General features: G+C 54.9%; 1 protein-coding gene across 2 annotated transcripts in view; it reads left to right on the top strand.

Moving 5' to 3' along the window:
- Positions 1 to 11,894, top strand: part of KCNK3 (potassium channel, two pore domain subfamily K, member 3) — a 40,484-nt gene extending 28,590 nt beyond the window's left edge. The window contains exons 2-3 of one of the 2 annotated variants that reach the window (XM_011950175.1): positions 8,336 to 9,601; positions 10,599 to 11,894. In XM_011950175.1, coding sequence (XP_011805565.1) covers positions 8,383 to 9,237 — 855 coding nt within the window. In that variant the 5' untranslated portion in view covers positions 8,336 to 8,382 and the 3' untranslated portion in view covers positions 9,238 to 9,601; positions 10,599 to 11,894. Of the gene's footprint in view, positions 1 to 4,917; positions 5,278 to 8,335 lie in introns of those variants that run through there. The other variant, XM_011950169.1, reaches the window with a different exon arrangement.
- Positions 11,895 to 12,495: the final 601 nt, after the last annotated feature.

Below are 12,495 nucleotides of genomic sequence, written 5' to 3'. Positions count from 1 at the left end.
ACACCCACCAGTCCCATGCAGGTCTATTTTTTCTGACCTTAGCACATCACGTGTCATCCTAACATTGTATCCTTGCCTCAGTAGCTCCCCTCATCGGAACCCTGCCTTTCCTATCCACCCTTCAGAGCTCAGAGTAAATGTCACCTCCTCCATGAAGCCCTCCCTGACACCCCAACCAAAGTCTCTATCTCCAGCCCTCCTTCAGCCTGTCTTAAATCCCTCCTAAAACATTTCCCACCTTTGCCATGCATTTTAATAATTTGTGTAATAATAATCTCTGCTTTATACAGGGCACTGAAGTTTTCAAAGTGCTTCCGCTGAGAGGTTTCATTTGATTCAATCCCAAATGGAAAGTGTTTTGAGGTCAGGGACCTCATCAATAGATCATCTAGGTCTATTTCTCCTGGCCACATCACCAATTCAAGTCCAGCACAACCTCAAGCTAGCCCTGTGTAACAGAAGTGTTTAGCCAGCCTTTGTTATTCCCTGGCCTATCAGAACAGATTTCAGGATGCTCCCTTCTGCAGCATGGGGCAGTGAAAGATGACATGAGGGCCCTGGATTCCAGTCCTAGCTGTGTCACTGAGTTTCTGTGACCTTGGGCTAGTCTCTGCTCCTCTCTCAGCCTCAGTTTACCCATCTATAAAACGAGTGGGGGGAAGGGCGCTGTGGCTCATGCCTGCAATCCCAACACTTTGGGAGGCCGAGGCGGGTGGATCATTTGAGATCAGGAGTTCAAGACCAGCCTGGCCAATATGGTGCAACTCTGTCTCTACCAAAAATACAAAAATTAGCTGGGCATGATGGTATACGCCTGTAGTCCCAGCTACTCGGGAGGCTGAGACAGAAGAATCACTTGAACCCAGGAGGTGGAGGTTGCAGTGAGCTGAGATTGTGCCACTGCGTTCCAGCCTGGGCAACAGAGCGAGATTCTGTCTCAAAAACAAAACAAAATACAACAAAAGAGAGTGGGTTGAACTACGTTGTCACAGCAGTACTGATAGCTCCTAAGGTCCCTATCCCCAGGCACCCAGAGCAGCCCTGGGGTGCCTCTGAGGGCCTCTGCACAAAGCCGGCCTCTGGGATGGGCCAGAAGGAGCTGGCCAGGGAGGCAGGCCTGGCTCTAAGCCAGGCTGTGTCTGCAAACACTGACCTTGGCTGCCGCAGGGATTTTCCATGACACCAGCACCCTCCCTCTGAGCTCCCTGCATCACACATGGGCCTGAGGAGGGTGGGGGATGGGGGCTTTGGGGGTTTGTCCTACATCAAAGGCCCCCAAATCAGTACTAGGGCCACCTGTGGATGGGAGACCGCTCAAGGCAAGAGAGGAGAGAGCAGTAGGCCCAAGAGTGGGGAGTCCAGGAGGAAGCATGGGGCAGGGAGAGAAGCTGCTGGGGGTAGTAGGGGGGAAGAGCTGGGATAGGAGATGGGACGATGGGAAGAGAGGCCTCAGGAAGGGGCAGGGCAGAGGAAGCAGATAGCAGATAGGTGCTGTGCTTCAGAACTGTCCTTCCCAGGAGCTCTGGCCTGAAGAGAGACAAACTCCAGACCCCGTTCTGTACACTGGTCCCACCCCTACCCCAGCTCCATGAGACCCGGTGGTTCCCAGGCCTAGCTAGGGGCTTGCCCAGACCCAGTGCAGGGAGATTCCTTCTGAACCTTGAAGCTGACCTCATTTTGAAGGGGTCAGAGGCCACAGTGAAGGCAGGAGCTATGAGTCACCCAAGACCCCCCTGCCAAGGGCCACCTCTCATCCCTGTCCTGGGTGTCTAAGGGATGGTTTCTCATCACCATCTCAGACCTCAGAGTCCTCCAGAACTGGAGCCTCTGGGTTCTGCAGCCCTCCCACCCCAGACCTGTGCTGGACACTGAGGGGACAAGCCAGTCCTGCAGGACTCCTCTGTAGACATGAGTGCCCAAATACAGAGTGGGGGCCTGAGAGGGGCAGAGGGAGGAGAGGCCCCTCCAGTGCCCGGAGAAGGTTCCCAGAAGGTTCTCGGGAAAGGCAGTGTCTGAGCTGCATCTCACAGGAGGAGGGAGAGCACCTGCGCCCTCCTCTTGTCTCCACCAAGCTGCAGCCCCTTCCTCCTCTCCTCCCCCAGGACCTGGGCACAGAAGCTGGGCTCCTTCCACCTCATCTCCTTTAACATGCCAATCAGGCTCCCTCAGAGCCTGCAGTCCCACTTCCTGGCTCGACACTGCTGCCATCCCCACTCTGAGGGGTGGCTCCCTGTCTGTGCCTCAGGCCCCTGAGCTGGTTCCTCCTGGGCCCTCCCCTAGGTGCTCTCTGAGCCCAGCTGCCCTCTGCCATCCAGCAGGGGAGCACAGCCTTCCTCTGAGGGCCCTCCCTGTGTCTTGCAGCCCCCAGAGCTGCCTCTGTCTCCCCTAAGTCCGCACTCCTCTCTGGCTGCCGCACCAGGCCCAAGCCACACTGAGGTCACCCATGCACCCATGCACTTCGCCATCAGCCCAGAGTTCACGGCCTTTGGGCGCCTCAGGCCACAGGTCCCTCATCCATCTTCCCTCAGGACAAACATTAGCCCAGCCATTGCCTATTTACATTAGATAACTAGGTCAGCCTGGAGACAGGCACAGCCGGCATTGCCAAGGGCTGTGCTTTTTAATCTACAGAAGGGCTGGGCCACCCAGAGAAGGAGATCAAAGAATCATAATGTCAGAGACCTGGGGGAAGGACCTTAGAGGTTCCTGATGCTGACGGGAGCGTTTCCCAAACTGTGCTCCCAGGAACTCTTACTCGGTAATGTACACTATGAGAAAAGTGCTCCACAGTCAAGGAAGTGGGAAGACAGGCACCTTTTCCCGGCCTTGATCGACCCTGCACATGAACACATACATAGCCCTGAGAAAGCCTAGGCTCAAATCAAATGATGGTGAATCCTGTTAAATTCAGCATTTCTCCAATTTAATTGAACCAAGCAACTCTTTTCTCATCCAGCAGTTGTTAACATTCCATGGAACTGGTATTTCAGAAAAATGACTTGAGTAAACACTGATCATAGAATGTTGGCACGGAAAGGAACTTTAAAGATCATTAAATCTTGGTGCTCCCCAAAATATTCATATTAATAATTCATATTTATTGATCTCAATGTCCTAAGCATGTTAAGTCTATGAACTCAATCAAGTCCCCACACCAAGTCTATGAAGTGAGTACTTCATTATACCCATTTTACAGATGAGAAAACTGAGGCACAGTGGCTTAAGCAGTGTAGCTAAATATAAAGTTGTTTGGTTTCAGAGCCTGTGATCTTCTCTACTCCACTAAACCTCAGAGATCCTCTCTCTGTGTTCAGTATTTCAAACATACAACAATAACTGAACTCCGTCTCAAAGAGTCAATTATCTCAAGCTAATCAGACGTTCTGACTGACAGATGTGTTCTTAATTAATTTTGATGGGGAAAGAAATTAATTATGGCTCTAACAATGATTTATTCAGTGCCTGCTCTACAGAGTATTCACACTGCACTGATCACCACATCGAACTCCATACATAAAATCTTCCAAAATTTTGACTCTATGAATGGGTGAGTGAACAGAGAAAATAATAAAAGGCAGTGGGAAAAGGTGGGAACCTCATCTCTTGCCCTATCTTCCATGTCACAGATGAGGAAACCTGAGGCCCAGAAGGAACTTGCCAAGACACAAAGCTGTCTTTGATCAGGGTCAGGTCAGACCCCAGATCTCCTGCCTCCCAGCCCCATGCTCTTTCCTCTGCCCAAGGCTGTGGCCAGCTAGGCCAAGGGTAGGAGGTCAGACAAGCAGGCTAGCAGGCATAGGAGACCAGTGGGGAACAAGCAGCCAAGCCCAGTCCGGCCAAGGCCATGAACAAGGGCTCAGAGTGGCTAGTTGTGCTTTGAATAGAAGGAAATAAGCCACAGGGAGAGAAAGACCAGTAAAAGGGAGGACCAGACCCAATCCCACTCCCACACCACCATCCCCACCCTACATCTCCCTGGAAGACAGCTTCAGACAGTTTCTGACCTCCTTGACGATTCTGAGAGGAAAACAGAGGAACTGAGATGGCCCAGGGTTTGCCTCCGATCTCTCGGTTTTCCTGCTGCCCTAAAATATTTAGACTAATAATTAATTTTTATATCCAGTCACCTGGCTTCCTTAAGTGGATTTCGTGCCTCCAGCCAGGTTCCTAGGCCATCTCTTAGCTGAGTTGCTCCCAAGTAGGAGCTGCTGGACCATGATCGAATGAAGAGGCACAACTCTGGTCATACCTGAGCTGGAAGGCAGTGGACAGAGCATTGGTTTTAGAACCAAGTATCCTGGGGTTATAGTCCTGATTCTGGCATTCACAAGCTGTGTGACCTTGAACAGATTGCTTTCCTCTCTGGGCCTCCACTTCCTCATCTGTACCATATAAAGACTGAACCAAATGATGGCTAAGGGTATTTCTGGCTCTGAGAATCTTAAAACCTATGTTGGATTCAGGGAAAGGAGGCTGGGAGAGGAGGCAGTATGGATGGTCTTGGTCGTTTTCTGAGAGACAGTGGCTAGAGTCTTCTGGTCAGAACATGTGCTCTGGCTGATCAGCCCAGCAGGTACTGCGAGAGAGGGTCCTCAGAGAGTGAGCCCCAGAGAGAAGCCTCCGTATGCATGGGTGCCACAGAAGGACAGAGGCAGCCCCTCACCCCGAGACTCAAAGGGCTGGACAGAGAAGAGAAGATAGAGAACACCTTTTGCCCCCTGCCTCATAAAGCCAAGCCCGATGTGGGCAAGGACCAGGCAGTTAGCGGGCCTCCTGGCAGGCAGACGGGTCTTGCCAAACTCCCACTTACTTCCCAGAAGCTCCAGGGCCCCTTGGGAGTGGCTCCACCCAGGTGGCACCCCTCCAAGTTGGGCGCCCACGTCAGCAGGTCCTCACACTCCCTTGCCCTTTCACCCAGTGACAATAGGACAGGCGATGGGGAGGGGGACACCCTGAACCGGGTACTTGGAGAAGCGTCTGTCTGCCTAAGCATGGCCCTCCTGTTACCACCTCTGCTGCACCCGGCTCAGAGCAACGCCTGAGGCTGATGCCCAAGTGAAACGCTCTCCTCCCAGGGCCTCCCGGCCTGGTCGCCCTTCCTGGGTGATGCATTGGCTCCCATGTACTGGAATGAATGCTGAGTCAGAAAGGCCCAGTGGCCTTGGCCAACACCCAAGGCCTCTCTGGACTTCATGACCCCAACTGTAATATGGAGATAGTCATAATAGTGACCTTGTAAGAAGTTTTTGAGGATTAAGTTAAAAATACATCTGAAGGGTAAGAACTTATTATTCTTAAGCCTCAGCCTGCAGTAGGAAGTGAGATTGAGCCCTGGGGGCATCTGACCCCAAAGAGGAGGCACATCTAGGTCAGGGCTGCCTGGCCAGGGCAGTGGCTGTGGTGGGGCATGAGGTGCTGCCTGGGATAAGAGCCTCTGGTTAAGCCTGGATTTGTCATTTGCTTTGAAAGTCACTAAGTTCAACAGGACGAAGGGCAGAGGAAGGGGTTGTCACTCGCGGCTGAAGCTGGGTCCTGAGGAGCTGGGTCCTTGCAGGCTGGGGTAGGAGAGGCAGAGGAGGGCCACGAGGCAGTGTGGGAAGCACTGTGGAGAGGAGGTGCCAGCTTGGCTGGGTGTGGGATGAGGATGGGTCTCTGGGGTGGCTGCAGGGTATAGCAAAAGAAGGGCAAGGAAGGGATGTGTAGCTCCTTGAAGCTGGGGGTTTTGTGAGCATAGTCACAGTGGGCAGTGAGGCTGCCAGACAGGCAGGCACTGGCTTTTGCTAAGAGACGGTGGGCCCAGGGAAGTCACAGCCTATGACAAACACAGGACAAGGGAGCAGTGGTGGCAGAGAGGGAGTGAGGGTCCCTGATGGTGGTACGTGTCTGCCTGACCCCACAGAGATGGCCCTGCCCCCAGGCCCATGCTCTCAGGTCACCCTTCCCCTGTGAGATCCCACCACCGCCGCTTCCATCTTGCAAGCCACAGGTTCCAAAGAGCTCTAACGCCTGGTCTGTCCTGTGCTCCTGCAGATGGCTCTGGCGGGCAGTGAGGGTGGGGGTTGATAGCTCTAGCTCAATCCTCCAGAGTGCAGGAAAGGCAAGTGAGCCCAGAGAGGGGTGGGGATTTGCCCAAGGCCACACAGCTATCACATGGCCAAGCTGGGGCTATGTTCACGCTCCCTACTCCCTGTTGAGCCCCATCCATGGTGCCATGCCCTCCCCTCTCCACAAAGTAGTGCCGGCCTGGGGGACAGGGAAGGACGGGATGAGAAGCAGCTCTGGCTCGGGGCCTGCCCAGTTGTCGAAGTGAGTTTTGGTCTGGCTGCCATGGCCGAGCTGGCGGGCACAATCTGTTCTCACCCTGCTGGAGCACAGACGTCCCACACACAGTGGCTCTACAGCTCAGCAAACAGTGACATAGTTACTGGCCCGACGCTGTGGAGGGGGGCAGGGGAGCTGGTTCTAAGGGCAGCCCCAAGCAGCTGTCCCCAGAGCTCCCTGAGCTTTAAGATCCAAAAGGCCCTGGGTTGACAGAGGTGCCAGTCTTACTGGAACTGAGCGGCCCTCGAGCCTGGCTGCTCTCTTGGAAACATGAGAGTAATCTGGCACTTCACTCATTGTTAATCACAGGGAGCCACTACTGAGTACTTGATAATGCACCAGGCTCTGAGCTAAGTGCATTACACACAATATCTTACATATTCCTCCCCAAAGTCCTGTGAGGCAAGTGTATTATTAACCCCACTTTATAGATGTGGAAACTAAGGCTCAGAGAAATCATACACACACACACACACACACATACACACATACAGAGAGAGACAGAGCACAAGTCCAGTATCCTGCCCTACAATTTAGTTATCAAACATATTCTGGGCCTCCATAGGTATGGCTGGCAACGTGGAGGTGGAAGCTAGAGAGGAGTGTGACAAGGTCCATCAGTGCCACCCCTTACCCCCAGAGCTAGTGTTTAGCTCTATGTCATTGGGGATCCTGGAGGACAGGGGGTGGTGGTAATATTGGCCCTGGAATTACAAGCTGAACATTTTCAGTGCCACTCAAATAAGGCAGAGATCACGTTTAGCTGTGAGGAATCCAGGAGGACTGCATGAAAGAAGAAATATTTGGTTAAGATTTGATAAGACTTAGAAGAGAAGAAAATGCCAGCATCATGTTATTATCATAATTCTATTAATAAAAGTAGTAAATATCTCAACAATGAAAGAAGCAGGCCAGCACCAGTAAATACACTTTACAAATGAAGAAACATGCTCAGAGAGGGGGAGTAATTTGCCCAGGGTCACACAGCCACTAGGGCCCTGTCACTGGGGATGAGTTCCCATTCAGGTTCATTTTCCCTCCAGGTAGCCAGAAGAATTCTCGACTTAGGCCTTTGAATGGCTGGTGCAGAGGGAACCTTTGCCTCAGCCCTGATCCTGGCTCAGGGTGGGCCGGGGTGGGGGCGGGGCACAGAGAGGTTATCTGGTTGATGATAGTAACACACCTGGAAGGACACCCAGGGCTCCTGCTTTGCCAAGGGTAACACACTTCCCCATGAGGACAGGCCCTACATCAGGCCAAGCACAGAGGATGACCCCAGGGCCTCCAACTGGAGGCTGATGAGGACCCCGGAACACTCATTCATCCAGCTGTTGCGGGGAGGGGCAGGCAGTCTCCTTTCTCCTCCGGCACAGTGGGCCAGCTGCCCCAGGGAGACTGAAGGGCCCTTGTTGCCAACCAACCCCACATAAGCTTTGGCTGGCAGCAAGGTATTCACCAAGAAGCCAGCCCTGCCTCGGTCTCCCTTCCTGTACACTGGATCACAGGATGTCAGAACCCGTTCAGGGCAACCACTTCACCTTGTAGTCAAGGAAACTGAGGCATGGAGAGGACAAGGAGCACGCCCGCAGCCCAGGACACTGAGCTAGAATCCGGCTCTCCCAGATGACCTGTGCCCTCACTCTCTCCCTGTGCCTCTGGACGAGTTCTCAGCAGCACTCAGGCCACCCCTTCTCTAGGCATATGAAACAGTCCAGTCATTGAGGTCAAACGGACTCGAGTTCAAACACGGTTGCTCTGCTCCCAAGCCGTGTGACCTTGGAAGTCAGCCCTCCCTATTTCTTCCTTCCTACATACTTTCTGCAGGTGTCACAGAGTACAATAGAAAGCATGAGCAAGGGCCTAGCACAGTGTGTGGAGACAAGGAGCGCCCGTCACTGTAGGCTCAGACCCGCAAGGTGGGGAAGGTGGCGGGGTGAGGGGGAGGGAGAAGAGGGTTTCTGGAAGGGCAGCCCCATAGTGTGTGCTTTCTCTCCTCTCCCCCGCTTTCCCCCAGGCTACGGGCACGCGGCGCCCAGCACGGATGGCGGCAAGGTGTTCTGCATGTTCTACGCGCTGCTGGGCATCCCGCTCACGCTCGTCATGTTCCAGAGCCTGGGCGAGCGCATCAACACCTTGGTGAGGTACCTGCTGCACCGCGCCAAGAAGGGGCTGGGCATGCGGCGCGCCGACGTGTCCATGGCCAACATGGTGCTCATCGGCTTCTTCTCATGCATCAGCACGCTGTGCATCGGCGCTGCCGCCTTCTCCCACTACGAGCACTGGACCTTCTTCCAGGCCTACTACTACTGCTTCATCACGCTCACCACCATCGGCTTCGGCGACTACGTGGCGCTGCAGAAGGACCAGGCCTTGCAGACGCAGCCGCAGTACGTGGCCTTCAGCTTCGTCTACATCCTTACAGGCCTCACGGTCATCGGCGCCTTCCTCAACCTCGTGGTGCTGCGCTTCATGACCATGAACGCCGAGGACGAGAAGCGCGACGCCGAGCACCGCGCGCTGCTCACACGCAACGGGCAGGCGGGCGGCGGCGGAGGAGGTGGCAGCGCGCACACCACGGACACCGCCTCGTCCACCGCGGCAGCTGGCAGCGGCGGCTTCCGCAACGTCTACGCGGAGGTGCTGCACTTCCAGTCCATGTGCTCGTGCCTGTGGTACAAGAGCCGCGAGAAGCTGCAGTACTCCATCCCCATGATCATCCCACGGGACCTCTCCACGTCCGACACGTGCGTGGAGCAGAGCCACTCGTCGCCGGGAGCGGGCGGCCGCTACAGCGACACGCCCTCGCGACGCTGCCTGTGCAGCGGGGCGCCACGCTCCGCCATCAGCTCGGTGTCCACGGGCCTGCACAGCCTGTCCACCTTCCGCGGCCTCATGAAGCGCAGGAGCTCCGTGTGACTGCCCCGAGGGGCCTGGAGCACCTGGGGGCGCGGGCGGGGGACCCCTGCTGGGAGGCCAGGAGACTGCCCCTGCCGCCTTCTGCCTAGTGGGACACCCCGCAACACCCCTCACTACTCTGCCCCAGCACCCCCATCTCCGACTGTGCCTGCTTGCACCAGCCGGCAGGAGGCCGGGCTCTGAGGACCCCTGGGGCCCCCATTGGAGCCCTGCAAATTCCGAGAAATGTGAAACTTGGTGGGGTCAGGGAGGGAAGGCAGAAGCTGGGAGCCTCCCTTCCCTTTGAAAATCTAAGAAGCTCCCAGTCCTCAGAGACCCTGCTGGTACCCAGACCCCCACCTCCGGAGGGGACTTCATGTTCCGTGTACGTTTGCATCTCTATTTATACCTCTGTCCTGCTAGGTCTCCCACCTTCCCTTGGTTCCAAAAGCCAGGGTGTCTTTGTCCAAGTCACCCCCACTCAGTCCCACTCCCCTTCCCCATCCCCATCCCCATCCCCAGCTGTGTCTCCCAACCTCCCTTCGTGTTGTTTTGCATGGCTTTGCAGTTATGGAGAAAGTGGAAACACAGCAGTCCCTAAAGCTGGTCCCCAGAAAGCAGGACAGAAAGAAGGAGGGACAGGCAGGCAGCAGGAGGGGCCAGCCGGGAGGCAGGAGGCAGTGGCCTGCCAGTCTGCAGAATGGTCACACTGGAGGTTCAAACTAACTGGCCTCTAGCCACATTCTCATAGCAGATAGGACTTCAGCCTTCCAGACACTGCCCTTAGAATCTGGAACAGAAAACTTCAGACTCACCATCCCCAGCCACTGCTGACAATTCCCAATTCTTAAATTTGTCGAGTGATTTTTAGCCTCTGAAAACTCTATACTGGCCACTGATTCCTTTGAGTCTCACAACAGCCTACTTAGGTCACCAGGGCAGGAGTTCTCACCCCCATTTTACAGATGAGAACACTGAGGCCTGGACAGGTGAAGTGACCAGAGAGCAAAAGGCAAAGGGGTGGGGGCTGGGTGCAGTGGCTCACACCTGTATTCCCAACACCTTTGGAGGCTGAGGTGGGAGGATTGCTTGAGCCCAGGAATTCGAGACCAGCCTAGGCAACATAGTGAGACCCCATCTCTACAAAAAATAAAAAATTAACTAGGTGTGGTGGCACATGCCTGGGAGTCCCAGCTACTTGGGAGGCTGAGGTGGGAGGATTGCTTGAACCTGGGAAGTTGAGGCTATAGTGAGCCCTGATTGCACCACTGTACTTCAGCCTGAGTGACAGGGCAAGACCCTGTCTCAAAAAAAAAAGAATGGCAAAGGGAGACAAGAGCCCAGCCTTACTTGTTCCTAGCTGAAGTGTTATTTTCTTCCAGCTTGGCCTGCTCTTGAAAGCAAAGCTCCTGCAGTGTACATTCTGGCATTGTGTGGCTACCTGGGTTTTAAACCAGAATCAGAAGTCCCAGGTCAGAGGGCACTGCTGAGGCTCAGCCTCTTCTCTTCTTGGTCAGGAGGCAGCAGCTCTGAATGGGCTCCTGAGGCAGCACAGGGGCCTTTGTCACCAAGGTGCATGCTTACAAACAGTGCAGTTCTTGGGACCGAGGTAAGCAGGGCTTACCTGCCATGGCAGAAAGGCCAGGATCTGGGGCTCTAGGAGTTTGGGAATTGGGCAGAGTGGCCAAGAAAGCTGGCAGGCGTATCCTATGGGACATGATCCCTGGCACCATTGTCATTGTTGGTGCCTGTGTCCCAAGTAACTAGTGAGAAGCTGAGGCTGCAGCAACAAACACCGTTCCCAGGTGGCAGGGTATGGACCAGAGATGCTCTCTGCCCACCACACCTGCAACCCAGAAGCCCAGATGGAACGCAGCTGACGAAGGTGATGCTCGAGGCTCACTTTTGGGGCCCCACAGCTGGAGCCGGTATAGTGACTGGGACAACATCAAGGGGTGGATGAGGGACCTGTCCTCCCGCAACACTGCCTTCCCATGCTGTTGCCCTGCCAGCTCCTTAACATTGCTGACTAACACGGCATTCAGGGAAGTTGGAGGACAGCACCCACAGGGTGGCCAGCCTCAGGCCCCCACCTGCATCCTCTAGTCTCTGGGGACCCCTAGGGGGAAGAAGTCTACCCTGCTTGTGAGTCCCGTCTCAGTGTGGAGGAAATGACTGCCCACATGCCAGGAAAGCAGGGCCCAGGACCTGAAGGTGCCCACTGTGTTTATGTTGGGGGTAGGGGAGCAGTGCTGGCTGCCTCTGTCCTGTGTGTGACCCTGCCCTCGAAGGGTCCTGTCCTGTCAGTCCCGAGGGAGCCACAACCAAAGCTGCGGAGAGAAGGTGGGGAAGGGTGTAGAATGGCCGTGGGGCACAGCGTGGCAGACTGTTCAGTCTCTGCTGGGTCTTTCCTAGGGACCTGGAAGGCCAGTGTTGCTTCCCCCTCACTCCCTTTCACTGCAGGCAGCCTCTCTGCTTCCCCAATGCCTTATGCCTGGGCACACTGCCACAGAATATGCAATATGTGTGGGTGACCATGTCCTCACGCCCACACCCCCACCCCGGGCAGCCCCTGGACTCCAAAGGCCGTGGCTGCCACAGCCTCCCCTCAGCTCTTCCTGCCTATCTGTCTTCACACTGAGAATGGCGCCCAATAAATGCTATCCACGGAGACCAGGCTCAGGCTCCAGCTGCCTCTGTCATCGTATGCCCTTGCTGCTGCCAGGGAGGAGCCATCTCCCACCCCCCCCCCCGCCGGGGTCTTCAAACATACCTAGCTGCTGGACGCAGTGCCTCACACCTGTAATCACAGCACTAGGCAGGCAGATCACCTGAGGTCAGGAGTTCACGACCAGCCTGGGCAACATGGTAAAATCTCGTCTCTACGAAAAATACAAAAATTAGCTGAGCGTGGTGGCATGTGTCTGTAGTCCCCGCTACTCGACTACTGAGGAGGCTGATGCACGAGAATCGCTTGAACCCAGGAGGCGGAGGTTGCATTGAGCTGAGATCGCACCACTGCACTCCAGCCTGAGTGACAGAGTGAGACCCTGTCTAAAAATTAATAATAATAATAATAAAATAAAATAACATACCTAACTGACTCGCCGTGGTCTCGCTGGCCTGTGGGCGACACTGGCTTCCCTTCTGGGATTTCCCAGAAGATCCAGATTTTCTTAATGTCCTCCTGGAACAGACTAAGTAAGAAACACCTTAGAAATCACCTGGTCCTGGTCGGGCGAGGTGGCTCAAGCCTGTAATCCCAGCACTTTGGGAGGC

The sequence above is a fragment of the Colobus angolensis genome, unplaced genomic scaffold (assembly GCF_000951035.1).
Source record: "Colobus angolensis palliatus isolate OR3802 unplaced genomic scaffold, Cang.pa_1.0 Scaffold109, whole genome shotgun sequence".
Taxonomy (NCBI): Eukaryota; Metazoa; Chordata; class Mammalia; order Primates; family Cercopithecidae; genus Colobus; species Colobus angolensis.
This window is presented reverse-complemented; position numbering and strand designations above follow the sequence as displayed.